Here is a 24,250-nt window from a genome sequence, read left to right as displayed (position 1 = left end):
AAAATTGCTTAAATCACCTTTCTTTCCCATTCTGACATTCAGTTTGGAGTTCAGGAGATTGTCTTGACCAGGACCACACCCTAAATGCATTGAAGCAATTGCCATGTGATTGGTTGATTAGATAATTGCATTAATGAGAAATTGAACAGGTGTTCCTAATAATCCTTTAGGTGAGTGTATATATATATATATATATATATATATATATATATATATATATATATATATATATATATATATATACACATACACTCTTTGGGGTGCGTTCTATTTAAATTTTAAATAGAAGGAATTTTTATTTAGTCGACAGAAATATCTTTTGTAGGAATGTAAGTTAAATGTAGGCATCATTGCATAAATTTTTCTTCACTATAGAAATGTAAAGAGTAAATTCACCTTACATTCCAACCAAAGATATTTCTGTCGACTACATAGAACTAGATATATTTTTTCGAATGTGATCGCGCAATTCAGATCGAGTTGACACGCACTACATCGAGCCCGCGTGCTATTGTGGTTTCACCTGCATGCCTCAATAAGTCACCCTCCCCTCGTTCTTACTTTTTTACCGTTCATCTAATGATTACACTGAGTATGGCTTTACCAAAACAATCATTGATGGCGAATAAAGTATCCATTATTCATAAAGCTTCAATTGGTGATCTGTCTTTCTGCGTTAACCGCATATTTTTTCATACGTCTCAAACCAAGGGGATGCGAGGGTAAAATAAATCAGGAAGCGCTGATATATATGTATGTGTGTGTATATATATGTATGTATATATATATTGAAATAGTTTTATGTGAAATAATGCAAAGAGTACTTGACACGTGTTTCGCCTAATTTTGGGGTCATCAGGCGTACATACTCAGTGCACCCCCTTTCGGGAATCGAACCTCGGACGTCGGCGCTAGAGGCTAAGCCTCTTCCATTAGCCGCGTGTGGTTTCTCTATTTGAGAGTATGTAGATCGGGGTATATATATATATATATGTATATCTATACTAATAAAAGGCAAACCCCTCACTGACTCATCACTAATTCTCCAACTTCCCGTGTGGGTGGAAGGCTGAAATTTGGCAGGCTCATTCCTTACAGCTTCCTTACAAAAGTTGGGCAGGTTTCATTTCGAAATTCTATGTGTAATGGTCATAATTGTAAGCTATTTTTCTCCATATACTGTAATGGAGTTGAGCTCGAAAGCCGTGGGGGGCGTAGTTTCGTGTGACATCATCACGCCTCCCACGTAATCACGTGAACTGACTGTCAACGCAGTACGTAGAAAACCAGGAAGAGCTCCAAAAAGTGCTGAAGAAAACATGCATTATATAATTGAGAAGGCAGCGGAACAATAAGAAGCGGCGAAAGTGACATATACAACCATATTCATGAGTGCTGCTACTTCGGAAACAAAGCACGGTGTAAACCTAAAGTTTAAATTAAGTTCATAGACAGGCTGCCGCTGGTGTTTGTCATGCCCACGGGTAATGCGGGATACAAGTTTAATGAGAGGACGCAGGATATAAACGAGAGTTTTGATCACTTTGTAACTAAGTTAAAATTGCAGGTGAAGGGCTGTGCTTATGCAAATTCCGAAAGACTGTGTTTGTGGGGGATTGACAGTTAAGGCGAGTGGGGGAGTCACATCATCATCTCCCCTCCCATTCACCTTATTTCGCTCTGAGCTGAGCTTAGCAGCTAACGCAGTCTGACAGAAGCGACTTTGTGACGCTGCCACCAAATACTCACAGAAAAATCCACAAGTTAATACACACGCTGTCTCTACAATTTCTCCACACTGAATCCTCCAGGCACTACTTACAAAAGATTACATTGACAATCGTGTTATGTTATTTTTAAAATGTTTCCTTTTCTTAGCACAAGCACAGCTGAGAAGCTTCGATGCATGTGCTCCATAACGCGTTAAAAAATAATGCATTTAATCACAAGCAAAGGGGAACTTCTGTCAATGCATGATTTCCTGGTACACCGATTACATTGATCAACGCTTCCCGATTCATTTTACCCTCGCACCCCCTTGGTTTAAGAAGAAGTATTAAAAAATATGAGGTTAACACAGAAAAACAGATCACCAATTGAAGCTTTATGAATAATCGATTCGCCATCAATAATTGTTTTGGTAAAGCCATACTCAGTGTAATCCTCCTTCCATTCCAGTTTTGTCTCACCAGGGGTGATGGATGGATTCGTGTTTATCGTCGAAGGAATTGAGCACGTCTGGGACCTGTTGGATCGCAGGGTGAGGGCTAGGGCCATTCCCCCCAGAAATGGCCAGGAACTTGCAGGTGCCTTGGTGGAAGAGTGGGGTAACATCTCACAGCAAGAACTGACAAATCTGGTCCAGTCCATGAGGAGGAGATGCACTGCAGTACTTCAAGCAGCTGGTGACCACACCAGATACTGACTGGTACTTTTGATTTTGAGCCTCCCTTCATTCAGTGACACATTGTGAAACATTTTTAGTTTATGTCTTATGGTGTTGACTCTTTTAGTGTTCATACAAATATTTACACATTAAGTTTACTGAAAGTAAAAACAGTTGAAAGTCAGAGGACATTTCTTTTTTTGCTGAGTCCAGAGGACCGTGGTTGAGCCGATTCTGGCCGGGTTGGGTCCAGCTTCAGTAAATGTAGGATTGGCCTGCCTTGGGCATTTCCTGCGTGGGGAGTCCCTGATACGAGGCACGACTTGACGGGCATTTCCAGGCAGGTGGATGGAGTCACGGTGAGTAGATCGGGGGGATTCCTGTTAGTTGAGTTTGACTGGTGTGCTAGAAGTAATACGAATATAGAAAGAAAGAATAAAAGCATATGCAAAATAAAGAATAAGACAACATACTGTATCAGACCCATAGGAGGGTTCTAGGGACTCACGGAAAGTGACTTTGGGACCCTACGGAAAACGGCACAGTGTGAATGTTAGCTAGTCATCTCTGTGAAGTGGATTAGAAAGGGGCGAGTGGCACGCTCCTATAATAATTTGAGGAATGGGAGTGAAAGGGCATATTTAGAAAATGTGTGTCTAAATAAACGGGAGGTTGAGTTTTTCATCTGCTGTCTGGTCATACTCTTGTTTCAACGGGTTGCTAGGATGACGGAGACAATACCCTGGCAGATTGACGCATACAAACCATCTGATGAAGGGATCGGGGTTAAAACCTCCATATCCCGGACTCCACGGGGTGTATTGATGTAGGATTCTGCTGATGCGAATAAATGGACACGAAGTCACCTGAAGCTGTAATCCGGGGATAGAAGCAGACGGCGGGTGGAGGTCCTGCCACTTACTATGAGAAAAAACAATCAGCAAGCCAGTCAAACAGTCCCCCAAGAGTCCTAAAAAACTAATGTAAGGAGGATTATTTTCGGGGGATCGCCAGGCTCCTAGTGCGCTGTCGGCATTGAAAAGAAGACAGGATTAGATATTAAAAAAAGCATGTAGAAAGTAGAGTAAGGACAGTGCAGGTAGATGGTGTAGTGGAAGGAACCGGAGATATGAATGAGATACAGGACATTAGAAAAATACTGTGCAGAAATACACAGGGTTGTTGTAATGGCGGTCCTTATCGGATGGATATGTATGACAAATGGGAATTGGTTATTAAAGACTGTACATTGGAAGCGGCACAGAAACGGAATGAGCTTTAAGTTGCTGAACTTAAAAATGGAAAGGAAAAGGAAGAGCTGCTTATAGCTTTACAGAAAGTGCAGGCTGATACGGGACCGCAGTCTGAAGGAAGGAGGAAAAGGAGTGATAAAAAAGACCCTTTATGTCCCATGTTCTCTTCCCCAACACTTTACCCACAACCCCTACCACGGCCACAATCAATCATTGCCCCAATGTCTCCTGCGGTAACCGATGCACCAGCTATTGATGATTTCTTTGATGAACAATATCAGTGCGGCCCCTCCTGACTTACAGATCCAGGTAATGAGACTGACGGCCACTTGTTAGGGGCTATGGGAGGCTCTTCTAACTCACACAAAAAGCCCCCCATTTCACAACATACTAGAAGCAAGACCCTCAGAAATAAGTCCCTTGAAAACCTTACCCCGTTTAAGTCCCCAAAACCTTTAGTACCCAAGTTTTCATGCCCTTTAATTGAGGTCCCTAACCCCCGACACGATCCCACACAACCCCCAGGAAATGCTAACCCCACTACTGTAATGATACATCGTAACTGAGATATTCAAGAGCTGAAAGACGTAGTGTCCGAATTGCCTGATCTTAAGGTAATCGGTGGGTTGAAGTTTGTGGAACAGGTGCGGCAACTAGACAACAAATACAAACCCTGTGCGGCCGAGTGGACCCAGGTGCTACGCAGAAAGATGGGCACTACTTGGGCTACTGTCAATCATGGGCAGCATAATGGAGAACAGTGGCAGTGGAATGAGGCATTGCCTCGTGGACAAAATAATGAGGGTCCTTTCCTTGCCCAATGGGAACCCGTGAAAACTGCAATAACTGCAAAATATAAAAGGGCACCGACTGGTACCTTATTTCAGCTGCCAAACAAAAGAAAGATGAGACGGTAGATGAATGGGCACACCGCATTCAGGACTTGTTGACAAACCATTCTGGCTTAGACAGCCCAGACGACCGTGCCAAGGCAGCAGTTCCTCCTTTTGTGTCAGGACTCAGAAGTGATATTCAAAATAAAGTACGCACGTCCTGTATTTGGATGGGAAAGTGCCACTTTTGATGAAGTTTAAAGACACGCGAAGCATGCTGAATGACAGACTAAACAAAAAGAGTCAGACACTCAGACACTCAGACCAAGTTAATGAATTATTATGCAGGTGGAGCTGCCTCAGGCAGGGGTCGAGGACGTGAAGGATGTGGGAGAGGTCATGGATTTTTACTCCCTAATCCGAATTCTTCGTCTGCTCAGCCGCCTCTCCCCACAGATCAAGCACCTACATCTTGCCTGTTACGATGGGACACTTCTGCCGCAATTGCCCACATCAGCTTCCTCCCCCGCCTTCCTTACCTGAACCTGAGGATATTCCTTTCACAGGGACCCCAGCCACTCTCTTCAGTTGCCTTTGCTCACTTGCCATGCGGACACAGATCCTTTATTGACTTTGCTGGTGAATGGCACTGAAACTGCTTTTCTAGTCTGCCTCGAACGATACAGTGACTGTACTTACTGCTTCTGGACAACCTCATGTTTTGCTGGTGTCTAAACCTCTTCGGGTTCAGCTTCATTTCAGTGGTTCCACTTTGATGCACCGGTTTTGTTAAATCAGCTCTGCCCTGTTAATCTGTTAGGAAGTGATCTGATGACTAAGCTCTCCCTCTCTATTTCTTTAACCCAACGAGGGTTTTACTATTCTATTCCTAAATTCCTGTGCCAAACCTCCCCCACACTAAGCCCTCTTTTGCAGCTTGGACCCTGAACATCTCCTCACACACCATTCTCCTTAAAGCCCTACACTCTTTTCCTTCATGTCTTTTTTCCCCACTTACAAGTCCCCAACACCCTCCACTGCACTGCCCAGTACTTCCCTCTGAAGTGGACACACCTTGGTTAGAATCTTTTCTCTTTCAGGTACTAGCCCAGAGACCCTTCATATCCCTTGCATTTTTTCTCATCCACAAAGCTGCTGCTCAGTGCACTCACATATTCACAAAGCGTTTTCTATTTAGGAGGTTCAGTTCCCCATGTTTTCTTTAGCCAATTCTAGCACCGTTCACTGAGTTGAAATTGGGGAATGGGTGGAACAATGTTTCGATAGGACGGACTGGCTGAACGTTGCTTCGGGTATTTTGATACCTCAGATCATTTGATAACTAAAGTTATGCTTCAAAATGATTTTTTTAGTACATCATGCATTGTGCCGTCCTTCCCTTTCTGCTTTTTCATTATAAACCATCTCTCCCTCTTGGCTTTCCTCACTTCCCATGCACTGTGGTCCCAGGGGAAAAATGATTATGGAAGGATAGCACACTGTGAGCCACTGGTGATTTACCCAAAATCGTCCTTCCCCCGCATCGCCCAGTATCCTCTGTCTCCAGCAGCAGAGGCTGGCATCTCCGCGTACATTCCGATCTCGTGAAACGTGGAGCAATCATTCAAATTAAATACTCTCCAGTCAACTCCCCCGTTTTACCTGTTTAAAAGGCTGACGGTTCATGGCGTTTTTGTTCAAGATCTTCGACACGTTAATTCTGCAGTTTTTCCTAGGACACCTATTGTTACTAATCCTTCCACTATTCTTTCTACGATACCCCGTGCCCCTTATTTCTCTGTTATTGACCTTGCTAACGCTTATTTTTGTATTCCTTTGCACCCGACTCTCAATTCTGGTTTGCCTTTACTTTCCAAAACCGCCGTTGGACATGGATCGTTATGCCTCAGGGATATACTGAAGCCCTTGTGTATTGGATAAGCTCTTGCTCAAAATTTAAAAGGCTAGATAAAGACAGTGTATTGATACAGTATGTAGATGATATAATGTGTAGTACTACAGAAGAAGATTGTGCACATGATACTCAGAAATTGTTATTATTTTAGCAGAAAATGGCCATAAAGTTTCTAAAACAAAACTGCAGTTAATTCAAACAACTGTGAAATATTCAGGTCATGACATTTCTTGTGAAACAAGCTCTCTCTCTCTCTAGCGATCGTATAAACACCATTCAAAATCTTCCTAGACCTGTTACAAAGCAACAGGTTGTGTCTGTATTAGGCATTATAGGATACTGCCGGCAATGGATTTTAAACTTCACTGAAAGAGCACAGCTTTTGCAAACTTTAGCGATCACCCCTGATCTCCCCCTTTCTGGTCAGGTGGCATGGAATGATCAAGCTGAAGGCTCTATGTGACATAAAAAAAAAAAAAAAAAAACGTGCCCTACTGTTTGTGCATGCGTTGGGACTGTTGACTATCTTGTCCATTCACTCTGTTCGTGGACGAAAAGGGGGGATATATGAATGCAGTTCTTACACAACTCTATGGAGAAAAAAAAAAAAGGCTTAGCCTATTTTTGAAAAAATTGGATCCAGTGGCTGCGGGACTTCCAACCTGTCTCAGAGCTGTAGCAGCCACAACAGAGGCCATGCTAGCCAGTACAGATATAGTGCTCATGAGCCCCCTAGTGGTAAAAGTGCCTCACGCCGTACACTCCATTTTAGTACAGGCTAAAACCTCACATCTCACTACTGCTAGGGCAATACACTATCAAAATGTACTCTGTACGTTGTCAAGCGTTACCATAGAAAGGTGCTCCACCTTAAAACCAGCTACTCTTCTACCAACTGTCATGATGAAATAACTAAGGTTATAAAACCTAGACCAGACCTACAGGAAACAACCAAATTTCTTCAAGTTTAAGCGCAGGCAGCTGAGTTGATAGCTCTCACCTGAGCTTGTCAGTTGTCAGAGGGAAAAATTGTAACTATCTATACTGATTCTAGATATGCTTTTGGAGTCTGCCATGATCATGGGGCATTATGGAAACTCAGAGGATTCAAGACCAGTACTGGCAAGCCCATTCAGCATCAAAAACTAAAAGAATCCCTCTTAGAGGCCATAACGAAACCATCAAAGCTAGCGATCGTTAAATGTCAAGCTCACACAGGAAAACAGGATCCTGTCAGCAAAGGAAACGAATTAGCTGATCATTTTGCTAAACGGGCTGCGTATAATAACACACCAATCTCTTTATTCCAACAGAGAAATGACCAGGACACTGATAATCAAATTATTTCTTTACAGAGTGCAGCCACGGACACAGAGAAGAGAAAATGGTCCAAAGAAGGGTCCTCTCTGATGGAGTCTGGACCCATAAGCAAACTAACAAACCTTTCCTCCCAAAGGCTTCTTTCCCAGGTATGGAAAAATCGCCCATGGCCTAGACCATGCTGGAAAAGACACCATGGTTCAAGATGTTGAAAAACATTGGGAAGCTGTAGGTTTCTCTACATATGCAGAGCAGTTCTGCAGGTGCATTATGTCAAAAGTTTAATGTAGGAAAGGGCACCCAGGTAAGTCCCGTCGTTACACCTAACTTAATGGGTCCATTCGAACACCTTCAAATGGACTTCATTGAATTAACACCATCAAAGGGGTACCGATACTGTTTAGTAACTGTTGATGTGTTCTCCCGATGGGTGGAAGCTTTCCTTCCAAACATGCAGATGCCAAAACTGTGGCAAAAGCTTTGATAAAGGAAATCATTCCAAGATGGGGCATACCGCAGAAATTACAAACTGATAATGGCACACTTTGTAAATTCCGTTATAAATGAATTAACCACCTGGCTCCAGATAAATGTGCATCATTATTGCAAATACCACCCCCAGAGTGGAGGTATTGTGGAACGATGCAATGGTACCTTGAAATCTAAATTGGCTAAAATCTGTGAGCAAACAAATTTAACTTGGCCTGATGCTCTGCCTCTGGCCTTGATGGATTAAGGGGAAGAACACATCGGCAGTTAGGGCTGTTGCCATTCGAAATTCTGACTGGACGGCCCATGCCAGTCGGCATGGTCATAGGTAATGTTACACTGCATACTGTGGACAATGATCTTCTTTCCAGTCTTACAGGTCTCCGAGCTTCTCTGAAGGAAGTCCACCAGCAGGTGAATCAGGCCTGGAGAACTAGTCCTCCATCAAAGGACTCCCCAATTCTGTTAGGAACCTGGATTCTGGTTAGAGATACTCGAAGGAAACATTGGCATCACCCTCTGTGGAGAGGCTGGTCCAAGTTCTGCTGTCGACACCACACGCTGTTAAAATTGAGGGACTGCCTGCTTGGATTCACATCTCACATTGCAAAAGATGGCACCCTTGATTGTGGTATCCTTGTTTGCTGCCATATCCTGAAGATGTACAAACTGGGTTAACTGGATAATTTACTTTTGCCTGGTGTTTATTATGGACATGTGAACGAGTGTACCCTGTGATAGGATGGCATCCAGTTCAAGGGTTCCAGTGCCCACAACTTTGATAGGTGCCAGATGACCATGACCCTGAACTGAAGTGGGTTAGAAAATGGATGGACTGATAAATGTATGAAAGACGCTATATAAAGCATGGCTTGAAAGAAAGCTGGCTTTTTGTTCTTCCTACAGATTATTTTCTAGAACATAATAGTAAAAATTGTATGCACTTTCAGCTATAAGAACAGCAATATTTGGACATTTTAGGGTGATTTATTTTCACGTCACTGGGGACTTCTTGTGCTTTGTTCCTGTTTGCAGGTTTCTGGTGGGTAATTTAGCTTAGCTTTAGCCACTGTTGTGAGTCCTGAGTCAGAACACACCTCCACTCAACCTGGTTAAATGGCTTAAGTCAGTTTTCATCTCTCTTACAGTTGCTTTATCATTCTCCTGCTTGTAGCTTGCTGTATTGTTCCCTTGATAAGATACACTGTATCCAAGTATTTTACTGCCTCTATGGCAAAGGCTTACTTTTTACACAAAGAAAAAATGCTTCAGATCTATGGCGTTATTTCAGTGCCACTATTCTGAGCGCACGTAAAAAAATATTGCAAGTGCAAGTGTTGCATTTTGAGGAGAAATTTATTTTGAGCGTACAAAAGCTGAATTTGAGTGAACAAAATTCATTGCTGCGTGCAAAAAATGTATTTCAGTGTTTGCACTTATCCATATACACACACACAATAGCACCCCCTCTCGCTCAGTTTTTCATTTGCGCTTGCGCAATGTGTTGCTAGCGCTCACAACATTCTCTGCTGCAGCGCTCAACTCTCTGTACACGTTATAAGTGTGCCACAAAACCAACCAATCACAGACTTGGTTTCAAAAATTCTGATTGGCTCTTACGGTCTCCAATCAGCTCGCTAGCTGCTGCATTCCGGACACCGGAAACACTGTCCACTCAGCCTCGCTTCTTGCAGATAGAGGGAGTTTTGATTTACTCTGCAGCCAAAGAAGAGATGGCAGAATCAAATAATGGCTCCAATAATACTACACCACAGTATCAGGTGAGTTTAATTGAGTTTAGCTGGATTTAGCTACATTTCAGGACTGTTTCCGAATGCAGCAGCTAGCGAGCTGATTGGAGACCGTAAGAGCCAATCAGAATTTTGAAACCAAGTCTGTGATTGGTTGGTTTTGTGGCACACTTATAACGTGTACAGAGAGTTGAGCGCTTGCAGCAGAGAATGTTGTGAGCTAGCAACACATGAGCAAGCGCAAATGAAAAAACTGAGCGTGAGGGGTGCTATGTGTGTGTGTATATGGATAAGTGCAAACACTGAAATACATTTTTGCACGCAGCAATGAATTTTGTTCACTAAATTCAGCTTTTGCACGCCAAAATAAATTTCTCCTCAAAATGCAACACTTGCACTTGCAATATTTTTTTACGTGCGCTCAGAATAGTGGCACTAAAATAACGCCATACAGATCAGCACAGCCACCCCACACTCCTCCACCCACTCCACTCCATCCCCCTCTCCTACCCTTTCCTACTCAACTCTCCCCTGATCAAATATTTTTTGTTTGCTAAAAAAGGGGGGAATGTGGAAACTGAATGTTCTCTTCGTTCCCTTGTACTAATTCATGTCTGAGAGGTAAGCTTTACTAAACCTTGTAAAAGCATGCTTTGTTTTAGCAAACAGAAAAATATTTGTGCAAAGGACTCAAGGTCTGAGCATTCCACACATGAGTCTGCCTTATTACGTTTTCCCTTAGCTTATATCTGAATGCCATAACAAAAGGAGCCAAGAAATCAAGTTTTACAAGGGACATTAAAGGGGCTCAAGTATTGTGTATAATAAATGTGTTGACTGTCACATTTCATAATGATATTAAATCACGCATTCTAGGGGTATAAAACTTGACCCCACCCAACAGACGGGGTTCAGAAGAGCCCTGACGCTGTCATGTACATTTGATTGTCTGCTTTTCTGAAACTCTTCTCACCGTGACTCTGAAAAATAAAGCTGCTTTATAACCGCACCTGCTGTCAGGTCTGAGTTTTCGTCCACAGGCGTCATATGTCTTTTTGCCCAGAACACCACATTCCCAGCTGCCAATTGCCCTCACATATAAAGGAAACAAATGTTTTCTCCAAAGTTACCATACATTAGGAAAACATAATACTAAAACTGCCACGATTGTGGTCAGGTTCCCCAAAAAAAGCAATAAAGAGAGTAGGGGGCTACATTCATGAGACAGGACATTAAATGTTCTTTGATAAAGTACAGATGACAGCAAAATCAATTGTGCAGTGTCAAGTAGAATCTAAACCAAAAAATGGGATTAAACACTGAGTGCTTTAAGGAATACAAATATAAAATGACATTAAAAAATCTAACAGTCTAACATACTTATTCTTTTAATTCATTTTTCAGAAATATATGAATTTAACACTCTGCACCTTGCTGTAAGCTGGTTTCCTAAGAAAGCTGCTGTGTAAAAATAAATAGAAAATATAATTTACTTTTCAAAATGCTGTCAAAATGTCCTAGGCATAAGTGTTATAATAAGATGACGTTACAGATACATGAACTGAAGCATTTAACTCCTTTAAGGAAAAGTGTCTGGTTTGGAAAAAGTTTTAAATTCCAAACAAAATGCTGGATTTTTCCCAAAAAGTTTAAAAATAAACCACATCTTAAACCGTTACTGCAAGTTCTGGAAGAGAGCACACAAAAGATACCTCCATATTTCTTACTTATTAATTTGCACTACTACGGTTTATGTTTTATATTGACTTGATTTTGAAAGTGTTCTACAGCAATTTTCAGATTCAATTTACAAAGTTAAATATAGCTATGACAAAAAAAAAATACAAAAGGCCAAGGCTTCCTCTTACCTGGAGATGGTAAAAGCATAACTTCTGATAGAAATTCGCTTTTAAGCAAAATGATTATAATGTTTAAGTAAATGTAAAATTTTTGAAAGGTTATAAGTTAATTCTTACTCTCTCCATTTCAATAAATTGCCAAAATTTTGTATTTAGAATTTTATAGAGCTGTTCAAGACAACAGAATGAGGTTTATAAGTTTTGATATTTAGACCTTGTCACACACGTGCAAGTAGGAGGCAGCTAAAGGGCTTGAGTAACTGTAATCCTACACCAGACCAGGGGGTGGTGAGGTCTGCTGGCTGTCTCTCTCAGTTCCTTGCAGACCATTCTCAGGAAATCCCACCAGTTTACGGCACCTCTGAAGATGTCACGTCCAGTTCCAGTGCCTGTGATGACGTCACTTCCGGCCCTGGCGCCTGTGATGATGTCACTTCCAGTCCCAGGGGGTTTGTGATGACGTCACTTCTGGAGCCAACCAAACAATGAAGTCACTTCCTCCACCGGGTTTTAAAGCCGCCATCTTACCTCCTCATATTCAGTTCTGTTTTAGACTCAGTATTGCGAACAGCTCTTAAAACTTTAAACTTTTCAAGACAAGGCATATTATACGGGTGGCTGCCCCAAACCTTTACAATGTCTGTTGGTCGTTTTTCTGACAACTTCCATTTGGGGATGGGGGGTCTATCCACAGAAATGCCCAGTGACTTATAATGCTCTACAAACTCTGATATTTTCAGTGTCCTTTATAATGACTTGTGACATTATTTTCTCATAAAGAAAAAAAAAATAATGTAATAATTTATATATTTACATACATATTTAATGTTGTTGAGGGCATATAAAAATATTAAAATTACTTAATAGTAGAAGTCATTTCCAATTTCTTCAGTGCTGTAATTTAATGCATTGCAACATAATTTCCATGAAATTCAATTTGATGATATTCATACAAATAAAAGACAACCAGGATCAACAATTCTCAACTGTCAATAACCAACAGTTTTAACACAAGTACACTTGGCCACATTCATTAAATGGTTGCAGAAAAATTCTTAAGATGAAGTTTTTGCATCCCACAGATTGTTGGTAAGCATTGGAATCTGGTAGCCTGGTCTTTAATAAACTAAGCAATTTAACTGCGGGATAGAAAGTCAATACATCATGAGGGCGGCACTGGATTTAATTCATTAATGTATTATTAAAATAATGTATATTTATTAAGGGCATCAATTTAAATATAATTTATATTTTTAACATGTTTAGTAAATATGTTTTTTTATATACTGCCAACTTAAATGTTTTTCTACTATACTTTCCATTTTAAAACCATAGGCTGCTTTAAAGGCTGGTCGTGAACAATTTACCAAAATGTACTGCAACACATATCCACTGAATATTTCATTTATAAACGCTATCAAAATATACACCATTCTCAGCTTACACTCTACCCTATTCGCACTCTTATTCCCCTAGTTAGCCCTTTAGTCTTTGGTAAATAAGCAAATATACTTAGCAAAAAGTGGAATTTTTGCATTACCCCAACAGAAATAACTCAATAATAAATACATACTTCCTTCTGTATGGGTTTGAGGATCTTTGTATAGGTGTTCAATCCTTCCAGTATTAAATGAGCTAGATCTTCGTACAATGCCATGCACCTGGGAGAACACAAAAAAAAAGTTAGACTAAAATACCCAAAATAAAGATTATGTATTCTTATAGAGAATTGTCTCATTTGTCTGTTGTCAGCTGCCTTGAAAAATTGAGTACTCAAAAATCCACATTCATAGGTGTTCAAACACATTTAGAAAATATTCACCATTCCGTACTGCTCAGCCCAGGGCTTTTAGAGCATATATATTTTCTGGTATGAACCTCCTTTTCATTGAAAATGTTCAGATTACTCACTGCTGCTGGAATTGGCCAATATGACCAATAAACAAGTCATAAAGAATGGTCAGTTTTTAGTTGTACATTAGACATAATCTAATTAGTCAGTTTCAAATTACAAAAATTTGTATATAATAAATAAATTAGACCATTGTAATTTTGTAATTACATCTAGTATGGTTATGGGTAGTGTAGGAAAAATGAGTAAATGAGTCTAACTGAAGAATGGTAGGTTAGGCAGAGCACTACAATATTCTTCAATGTTTTTTGTTAGGTCAGTGAGATTCCTCATATTTCTCATGCAAATCAGTGTAAATGTCATAATATTTAAATTTATTACATTTGTCAAAGATCACTGTCAGTATACACTTATTGATTACACTAAATGTGAAAGTGTGTCACAGTAGAAGCTGTATATGAATTTGTAAAGATGACATAAAACTTGCTTTTTCAGCCATTTTGCAAATCTACTTTAGTCTTGAAAAAGTTATTAAGTAGCTCCGAGAATAAAGTGTAAAGCAGCACTAGGAATAGCATTGCATGCAATGGAGCTGGAGGTTTGTGAAGTGATCAACAGTATTCCAAAACAGTTGTTAAAGTATTTCAGAACCCACATAATTCATTTCACCTTTCTATGCTATCCACATAAAATCCACATAGGCATTCTTGAACACAATTTGAACATTTCTGGAATGAAGTTTGTGTGTGTGGGTGGGTGTCTGTAACACACATACTGTAACTCATCAACAAATCATAATCAAATCTTTAACTCTTTTTTACAGTTTTACAGTCATAGTCAATTGATATTATTGACAGTGTTAAGCATTAAATGTTTACATTACCCAAAAGAAAAAACAAATGGTCAGCAAAGTGGTAGTCCTGCTGCCTCACAGGAAGGAAACTAGAATTCACATAATGGGTGCACCCTACATGCAGTTTGCATGTTCTCCCCTTGTCCGCCTGTGTTTATTCTGGGTGGTCCAGTTTGCTCCCACAGTCTAGAAACATGCAGGTTAGCTGAATGGCTGATGCCAAGTTAGCCCTGGAGTGTTGACTCTGCAACAGATTATTCCTGCATTGCATCTGATGCTTGAGGGAATTGGCTACAGCTACACCATGACCCTGCTCTGGATAAGATGGAAGGATGTATGGTGTGATCTATGGCCAGCTTGTTATTACAGCCAATACCCCCAGGCCGCAAGATGGAGCTCTCCCTGCAGCATGGAGGTGGCCCGGATACCAGCAGGGAATCATGGACTTTGGAGTTTTCCCCTACAAACCTGCTGGATACCCCAGGGGCCAACAGAGGACGCTGCAGGGAGGCACATGTGCCCTATAACCCTGAAGTGCGTCATAGGCAGAGTGACAGCAGAAGTGACGTACTTCCGGGATGAACAAAAAGGACTTTTTATCTGACCCAGAAGTGATAAGGATCACATGAACTGGGGATTGGAACACTTCCAGGTCAGGGACTTTAAAAGGACTGTGACAGCTCCCAGACGGCGAGCTGAGCTGGGTGGAAGGGTGGCAACGCGTCTGGGAGTTGGAGGATTGATTTATTGTAATTGTGGTTAATTTAATGAGTATTGTGGATAGGAGGGTGCTTTGTTCACTGTTGTGTAATAATAAAGTCAATTATTAGATATTTATTTGGTGTCTGACGTTTGATCGGAGAGTTCAAGGGAGCGATAGCACCCCTTATCTGTCACAATGGATAATAACTAATCTAAAATGGTTTGAAAATACTTTCAAAATCAGTTTTGAGAATTTCATTTTAAATTCAGCTTCTGTTTGTATAGTGCTCTTCACTAAGCACAGGCACATAGCGCAAAATAACATATAGAGAGAAATCTCACTATATTTTAAGATAGGGTATTTTTATTTTTTTATATTGAATTAATCTTTTTTCTGTTCCTACCTTATCTTTACCAAGGCTGAAAGAATATGATGGAAGTCGGATAGCAGAATGCCCATGATAAGAACTTTAGTAGCCAAGGATATACACATGTAGATATTGATGTGGAAACTGACACTTTTAGCAAAGATTTTACTTATTTGTTAAATTCAGTAGCATTTTACGAGATTGTCAAAGGTCCAACTCATAATCATAACCTCATATTAGACTTAATTATAACTTACGAAGTTGAAATTGAAAATTTAAATATTACTCCATTAAATGAAGCTATTTCTGATCACTACTTAATTACATTTGATTTAGTCCTGCCCTTGCCAACGCACTCACAGATTAAAACAAAGACAATGCAACATCTAGATTGTAATTCTGCTTCAAAATTTATAGATACATTGAGTAAATCAAGTGTAATTGTGGAAAACCATTTAGAGCAGTTAACATCAAATGTAAACATGGAAAACAATTTAGATCAGCTAATATCACATTAGAATGTGACTTTGAGAGATGCACTGGACGCAGTGGCTCCCCTTAAAACAAAAGTGATCGAAGCACATAGAAACTCTCCCTGGTCTAATGAAAACACTTGAGCACTTATTGAAAGCTGGACAGAGAGCGTTATAAAATATAAAAAAGCTCTCTTTAAGGCTCGCTCAGAATACTATTCTACAATAATAGATAGCAATAATAAAAATTCTCAGGTACTGTTTAGAACAGTGGCTAAATTAACAAATGGGAATTCAGATCTACAGTGCAAAATACCAACAGATATTAGCAGTACAGACTTTATGAAATTCTGTAATGAGAAACTTAAAAAAATAAGATCACAGTTCTCAGTATCACAGTACAAGCCACATACTGGCTTAGCAGACCCTGTTTCACATTGCATTTAACACTTTAGTAATTTTAATCCTGTAACTGAGCACTAAGTCTTAACTTTAATTTCTAAAATGAAATTCACTACTTGTCCCCAACAAAACTAGCAAAAAGTACAATGGATGTACTATTCTATTCTTAACATTATCAACAGTTCATTATTGCATGGCACAGTACCTGATGCCAGTGGCGTAGCGTGGGTGTCAGCCGCCTGGGGCGGAGAAAAATTTTGCCGCCCCCTTATTTAGGTATTTCAATTTAAAAGACTAAAATATACAGTAATTCTTTGCTGCCCGGGGCAGGCCGTCCCTTCCCGCCCCACTACGCTACGCCACTGCCTGATGCACTAAAAATGTCAAACATTAAACCATTACTTAAAAAGTCAGACCTAGACCCACACATACTTAATAATTATAGACCTATTTCAAATTTACCCTTTTCTCTCTAAAATACTAGAAAAAATAATCGTCAATCAGCTTTAGTCACACCTTACGCATTACAATTTATTTGAGAAATTCCAGTCTGGTTTCCGCACTGGTCATAGTACAGAAACAGCACTAATATGTGTTGTAAACAACATTCTGATATCCTCTGATGAAGGAAACTGTAATTATGTTGTGAGACTTAAGCACATCAGTTGACACCATTGACCATTCTATTCTACCGCACAGGCTAGAAAATGATATTGGGCTTACAGGCACTGTGCTCTCTTGGTTTAGTTCTTATTTATCAAATCAATTCCAATAAGTACAGAAATGTGCTGACAGTACTCCATCATTATACACAGAACTGAGATATGGTGTCCCGCAGGGCTTAGTACTGGGACCTTTACTGTTTTCACTTTACATGCTTCCACTGGGATCTATCATTAGGAAACATAATGTTCATTCTCACTTGTATGCAGATGACACCCAGTTATACCTTTCATTTAGATCAAATTAAGTTTCTCCAATGTAGTCTTTAATTAGTTGTGTTAGTGAATTAAAGGACATCAATATTTTGTCTTTAATTAACTCAGTTGGAATCACCATTAATTTTACTGAATCAGACCACTATCTAGGAGTTATCTTTGATTCTAGCATGTCATTTAAAGTGCACATTACAAAGCTGTCCAAATTATGTTTCTTCCATCTTACAATTGTTGGGAAATTAAGGTGCTTTCTAAATAAACAGGATTCTGAGAAATTAATTCATGCATTTATTTCTAGTAGGATTGACTACTACAATGCGGTGTTCACTGGATGTTCAAATTGTTCTTTATACAGCTAGCTAATTCAAAATGCTGCTGCGATAATTATTACAAGAAAATACGAACACATAACTCCAGTTCTTAAATACTTACACTGGCTCCTGGTTAACTTTACGGCAGATTTCAAAATCCTCCTTTTAACATATAAAGCCTTAAATGGCCATGGTCTGGCTTACTTGTCTGAACTTATCATGACTTACAAACCAGAGTGCACATAAGATCTCAAGATGCCAGTCTGCTTACGATTCCAAGAATTAATGAAATAACATTGGGAGGTTGAGCTTTTAGTTACAGGGCTCCTAAACTGTGGAATGGTCTGCCTTCTACTATAAGAGATGCCCCTTCGGTCTCAGCTTTCAAATCCCAGCTGAAGACTCACTACTTCAGTTTACGCGTAGCATATCCTGATAAAGCTGCTGATTAACTGTACAGACTGATTCTCTGTTGTTAGTCATTAGCACTAAAACATAAGTAACATGATAGTTATAATTTGCTACTAACCCTCACCTATTCTAACACTAGACGTTAGTGAGCACTGTGAGGATTACCGGTCTAACCTCTCTCTCTCTCTCTCATTTCTCCTAGGGCACGAAGCAGAAAATGGCCGACAGTGGGGTAACTCGCGTTGAAATCGTAGTTGAGGAACTCCAGGCACTTGATGAACAGATTCAGAAACTCCTGTCCCGACGGAGATACCTGAGAAATCTGAAGGCCCGGCTATTGGATAAACCGTCCTTGCCATCTGGAACCGGCGAAACATCAACCCCACGTTGTGCCGACCTCACCCGCGTCTAGGAGCGACGCGCTGCTGACCTCGGTGGATTTCAGCTATGCAGGCGGGGGTTCAAAGCCAGAGCACCTCCATCGGCACAGGCGAGCATTCTATCTCAGAACCGGTTTGACCCCTCCGTCCCCATTTCACCTTCAGCCCCTGGTGATGTAATAGTGGTAGGTGATTCTATCGTTAGAAACCTTAATGTCGCATGCCCTAATGCAAAATCGTTTGTTTCTTGTTTTCCCGGTGCTCGTGTCCGAGATGTAATGAGCGTCGCCAGCAGTCTACGAGAAACACAAGGAGAGGGCAGTTGGATCAATCGTCTTGCATGCCGGCGTAAACGATATAAGGCACCGACAATCAGAAATCCTGAAGGCTGACTTGCAGCTTTGATTAAAGACACGAAGGAGAGGACCCCATCGGCAAAGATCTTCGTTTCGGGTCCACTACCTCTCGTCAGACGATCCAACGAGTACTACAGTCGTCTGCTAGGATTGAACAACTGGCTACAGGGTTTCTGCAAGAAGAAGGATGTCGGTTTCATCAACAATTGGAATCTCTTTTGGAAAGGCGCGTCTCTTCAAGCGTGATGGCCTGCATCCGAACAGTTTCGCGCCGGGTCCTCTCCGAAAACATATCGAAGGTAATTCGTTTTCTTGACTATCTATCTCTGCTCTTAACCCCTTCCGAAATAATACTGTTGTGCCAGGACATGATGAATGTTTAATAGAGTCTTCCGTTAAAGTGCACACCATTAATACTGTAATAAGCAATCTCAATGCACGTAGAAAACCTAGGAAATACGGCATAAACTCCAATAATCTAATTAAAATCACTATTTTAGAGGAACAATGTATTAAAACTATAAAACAGATCACAGATTAAACAAAAATACACACAGAGCGGCTAATAATAATAATTTAGTTCCTATTCCAAATACAATAACGCACATAGTACTCATCTCTGCACCTCGAAACATTAAATATGGCACTATTAAATGTTAGAGCTTTAACTAACAAAACGTTTTTATCAACGATCTTATTAGTGATAAAAATAGATCTTATTGCACTAAATGAAACATGGCTTGTTCAGACAGGCGCAGTTTTAATCGAATCTGCCTCCGGATTACAGTTTTACTCGCAACCGCCAGGGAAAAGGGGGCGGATTGGCTAACATTTACTCGAGCGATTAAAATGTAAAGATGTCAGTTTTGGTAAGTTCAAGTCCTTTGAGTATCTCGCCGTTGTTATTCATGGAGATTCTCAAGTTCTAGTACTATCCGTGTATAGACCTCCTAAATATAACGCGTCTTTTTTTGAGGAATTCTCTGACTTAATGTCAATTTTAATTACTAACTATGACACACTCCTAATAGTTGGCGACTTTAATTTTCATATAGATAATCAGTGTGATCTAAAAGTAAAAGAATTTATGAACCTCCTGGATTCTTTTGATTTGAGACAACTCATAAATCAGCCTACACATAAAGCAGGTCATACATTAGACTTAGTGATTACTAAAGGACTGAAAGTTGATATAAAACAGATCATTGATATTGGTCTATCAGACCATTTTCTTCTACTTTTAATATAGAAATAATGATAAAAACACTCATGAGAAGCATATTGTTAAAAACGCTTCTTTGATTCGCAGCAGCTTTAAAACTTACAAACATTTTAAGCAATCAGTCCGTTTATAGTGCCAGCTATAATAGCGAGGACAATGTAAATAGTAAGGTGGAAAGATTTAATTCTAAAGTGAGAGCTGCTGTTGACATAGTTGCACCTGAAAAGACAGTGAAAAAATCTTCTAGCATTGTTATACCATGGAAGACCCAAAGAGTGTCTGATTTAAAGAGAACATGCCGTAGAGCTGAGCGTCAATGGAGGAAGACTAAACTTACTATCCACCACGAAATATTAAAAGTCAAAATAACAGAATACAATAACACTGTCCGTCTTGAGAGACGCTGCTATTTCTCCAAGATTATAAATAACAATGCTAGTAATCCCAGAGTCTTATTTTCTACAATTGATCGCCTACTAAACCCAGGTAGCTCAAAGGAATGCCTCCTAAGTGCTTCCAGTGAAACCTGTGAGGCTGTCGCTGTATTTTTCAATCAAAAAATTAATGATATTAGAAATAACATAGTATATCTCCCCAACACTAAGGATCCCCCTAAACCCCAGCATCCTGTTATAAACAAATTAAACTCTTTCACTAGGATAGATTTACCTGATTTAAAGAAAATAATCTCTCAATTAAAACCCTCCACCTGCGTCCTTGACCCGATACCAACAAGGTTTTTCAAAGAAGTATCAGGCGTGCTAATTGATAATGTTCTGACATAGTAAATTCGTCACTAGATACTGGGGTCTTCCCAGACTGTCTTAAGACTGCTGTAGTTAAACCCCTACTTAAGAAACATAATCTTGACCCTCAGCTCTTGAAAATTTTAGACCCATCTCTAACCTGCCTTCTTAAGTAAAGTTCTGAGAAGGCAGTCATTATGCAGTTAAATGACCACCTAAATAAACATGCTATTCTTGATAAATTTCAGTCAGGTTTTAGAACAAATCACAGCACAGAAACTGCACTCGTTAAAGTAGTAAATGACTTGCGGGTAAATGCAGACAGAGGCCATTTATCTGTTCTCATCCTCTTAGATCTGAGTGCTGCATTTGACACCATTGATCACAACATTCTTAGAAATCGCCTTAGTCAATGGGTGGGCCTCTCTGGCAGTGTCTTAAATTGGTTTGAATCCTACCTGACAGGGAGAAAATTTTTGTTAGTTGTGGGAATTACAACTCAAGACACATGATATCCAATATGGTGTTCCACAAGGCTCTATCCTGGGTCCGCTGTTATTCTCAATCTACATGCTTCCGTTAGGTCAGATTATCTCAGGGCACAACGTGAGCTACCACAGCTATGCTGATGACACACAGCTGTACTTATCAATAGCACCTGATGACCCGATTCTATTGATTCACTAACACAATGTCTGACTAGTATCTCAGAATGGATGAATAGTAATTTTCTCAAGTTAAATAAAGAGAAAACTGAAATTTTAGTGATCAGCAATAATGGATACAATGAGGCTATTAGAAATAAACTGGATACATTAGGATTAAAAGTCAAGACGGAGGTAAAAAGCTTAGGGGTGATTGTTGACTGTAATCTGAATTTTAAATCACATATTAATCAGATCATTAGGACAGCATTTTTCACTTAAGAAACATAAGTAAAGTTAGACCTCTTATATCACTGAAAGATGCTGAGAAATTAGTTCACGCGTTTGTTTTCAGTCGACTAGATTACTGTAATGCACTCCTCTCAGGACTACCCAAAAAAGACATAAATCGTTTGCAACTAGTGCAGAATGCAGCTGCTAGAATCCTAACTAACACATTTCTCCAGTTTTAATGTCACTACACTGGTTACCTGTGTCATTCAGGATTGACTTTAAAATTCTGCTTATGGTTTATAAAGCCTTAAATAATCTCACCCCATCTTATATATCGGAATGTCTGACACCTTATATTCCAAATCGTAACCTCAGATCCTCAAATGAGTGTCTCCTTAGAATTCCAAGAACAAAACTTAAAAGAAGTGGTGAGGCGGCCTTCTGCTGTTATGCACCTAAAATCTGGAATAGCCTGCCAATAGGAATTCGCCAGGCTGATACAGTAGAGCACTTTAAAACACTGCTGAAAACACATTACTTTAACATGGCCTTTTATAACTTCATTTTAATCTTAATTTAACTTAATCCTGATACTCTGTATGTTCAATTCATCATAATAACTATTCATGGTGGCTCTAAAATCGTACTGACCCCTACTCTCTTTTCTGTTTCTTTTTCCGGTTTCTTTGTGGTGGTGGCCTGCGCCACCTCCACCTACTCAAAGCTTCATGATGCTCCAACAATGATGGACGGATTAAAAGGAAGAAGTCTACGTGACCATCATCATCATCAAGCCCTTCCGTGAGAACCCTAAATCCAAAGAGGACTGTTTCATTTATGTTAGGTAGAATGCCCAGAGGGGACTGGGCGGTCTCATGGTCTGGAATCCCTACAGATTTTATTTTTTCTCCAGCCGTCTGGAGTTTTTGTTTTTCTGTCCCCTGGCCATTGAACCTTACTCTTATTCGATGTTAATGTTGATTTATTTTGTTTTATAATTGTGTCTTTCATTTTTCTATTCTTTAATATGTAAAGCACTTTGAGCTACTGTTTGTATGAAAATGTGCTGTATAAATAAATGTTGTTGTTGTTATTATTCTGTTTGTCTTCTCTGTACTGAAATGTGGCACTTGGTGCCACGGCCCACCTAACAAGTTGTTTTGCCTGCCTAAGGTAAAGTTATCCATGATGGAGGATCGCAGGAATTGTCGGGTAGAGGGGTGCTTTCATTGTATTGGCTGGCCCAGCACTGTCTCAGCTGTGGAATGGCCAATTGGGGGAGGCAGCTTGATGGCAGAGGTCTCCAGGACTCTAAACAAATCCAAATCATATTATGTGATATCATATACTATTAAATTCTGCTCTGTACTTGTAATATTTTTTATACTGTATTGAGGATTACTTGTGTTCTGTTCTGTGTATTGTATTGTATTGTATTGACCCCCTTCTTTTTGACACCCACTTTATGCCCAACCTACCTGGAAAGGGATCTCTCTTTGAACTGCCTTTCCCAAGGTTTCTTCCATTTTTTCCCTACAAGGGTTTTTTATGGGAATGTTTCCTTGTCTTCTTAGAGAGTCAAGGCTGGGGAGCTATCAAGAGGCAGGGTCTGTTAAAGCCATTGCGGCACTTCTTGTGTGATTTTGGGCTATAAAAAAATAAATTGTATTGTATTGTAAGGACAAGATGGAATATGATCACGGGACACATTTAAACATAGACCAACATTAGGCCAAATTAGACCTGGAGTTTTATCTGAAAAAATGTTTTGTAGGGAGTGAAGGTTAACTGGAGTTTACAGAGGAAACTCACAAGGAAAATATTAAATTCCATCTAGAAGCAGAACCATGGCTCTGTTATTCTGAAGCAGCTGTTTTCCACCATGTTTCCATACTACCCCATTTCAAAAATGACTTAAGCAAAGTAAAAACCAGAAGCAGTATCCAATCAAGTCTGCCAGGCTCTTCATTATATAAAAGAAAGCTTACAAGTATATACTGGGATTTAATAGGTAAATGTGTATTCTACATTAAATTTAATAGAGTGAGGGAAAGTTGGAAATTCATCTTTTACCTTTATCTTATATAGCTGAAATTTCCTGTCTTGAGTACATTTCATTTAGAAATGGATGGGGTGTATCATCTGACACTCCAGAACATTTGTGTGTATCTGGTAAGGTCTGCTATTCTAACCAGAGAAACATTTTCAGCAAGAGATTTCATAAAATGAGGGGGTGGCATTTATTATCATTTCAATATCAATACTCAAATTGTGAGCTTGTGGTAAGTACTTTGAAAAGTTAACTCTTTTTTTTATTTTCAATATTTTGTAAACTCATGAATAGCTCTAGGGTAAGAATCTAATAAACTTAGGCCAAACAAAGAAAAAAAGATTTATGCTGCTTTTGTTTAAGGTAGATATGATTTCTGTCTTTACCAGATTGACTAATATTACCATACCTAACAACAAAGGGCAGGGGGATGTAAAGAAAAAATAGCTAAAATGAAATCTAATGCACTTTGAGTTTTGTTTTTTTCTCAAACTGATTTAAA

General features: G+C 39.7%; 1 protein-coding gene across 1 annotated transcript in view; it reads right to left on the bottom strand.

The window, feature by feature from the left end:
- gmds (GDP-mannose 4,6-dehydratase) overlaps positions 1-24,250 on the bottom strand; it is an 861,801-nt gene that overhangs the window by 649,918 nt on the left and 187,633 nt on the right. Inside the window, exon 3 of the mRNA XM_039753423.1 lies at positions 13,380-13,467. Coding sequence (XP_039609357.1) covers positions 13,380-13,467 — 88 coding nt within the window. The remainder of the gene's footprint in view (positions 1-13,379; positions 13,468-24,250) is intronic.

Source organism: Polypterus senegalus, chromosome 5 (assembly GCF_016835505.1).
Source record: "Polypterus senegalus isolate Bchr_013 chromosome 5, ASM1683550v1, whole genome shotgun sequence".
Taxonomy (NCBI): domain Eukaryota; kingdom Metazoa; phylum Chordata; class Cladistia; order Polypteriformes; family Polypteridae; genus Polypterus; species Polypterus senegalus.
The sequence above is the reverse complement of the archived record's forward strand: the minus strand, read 5'-3'. Positions and strand labels throughout refer to the sequence as shown.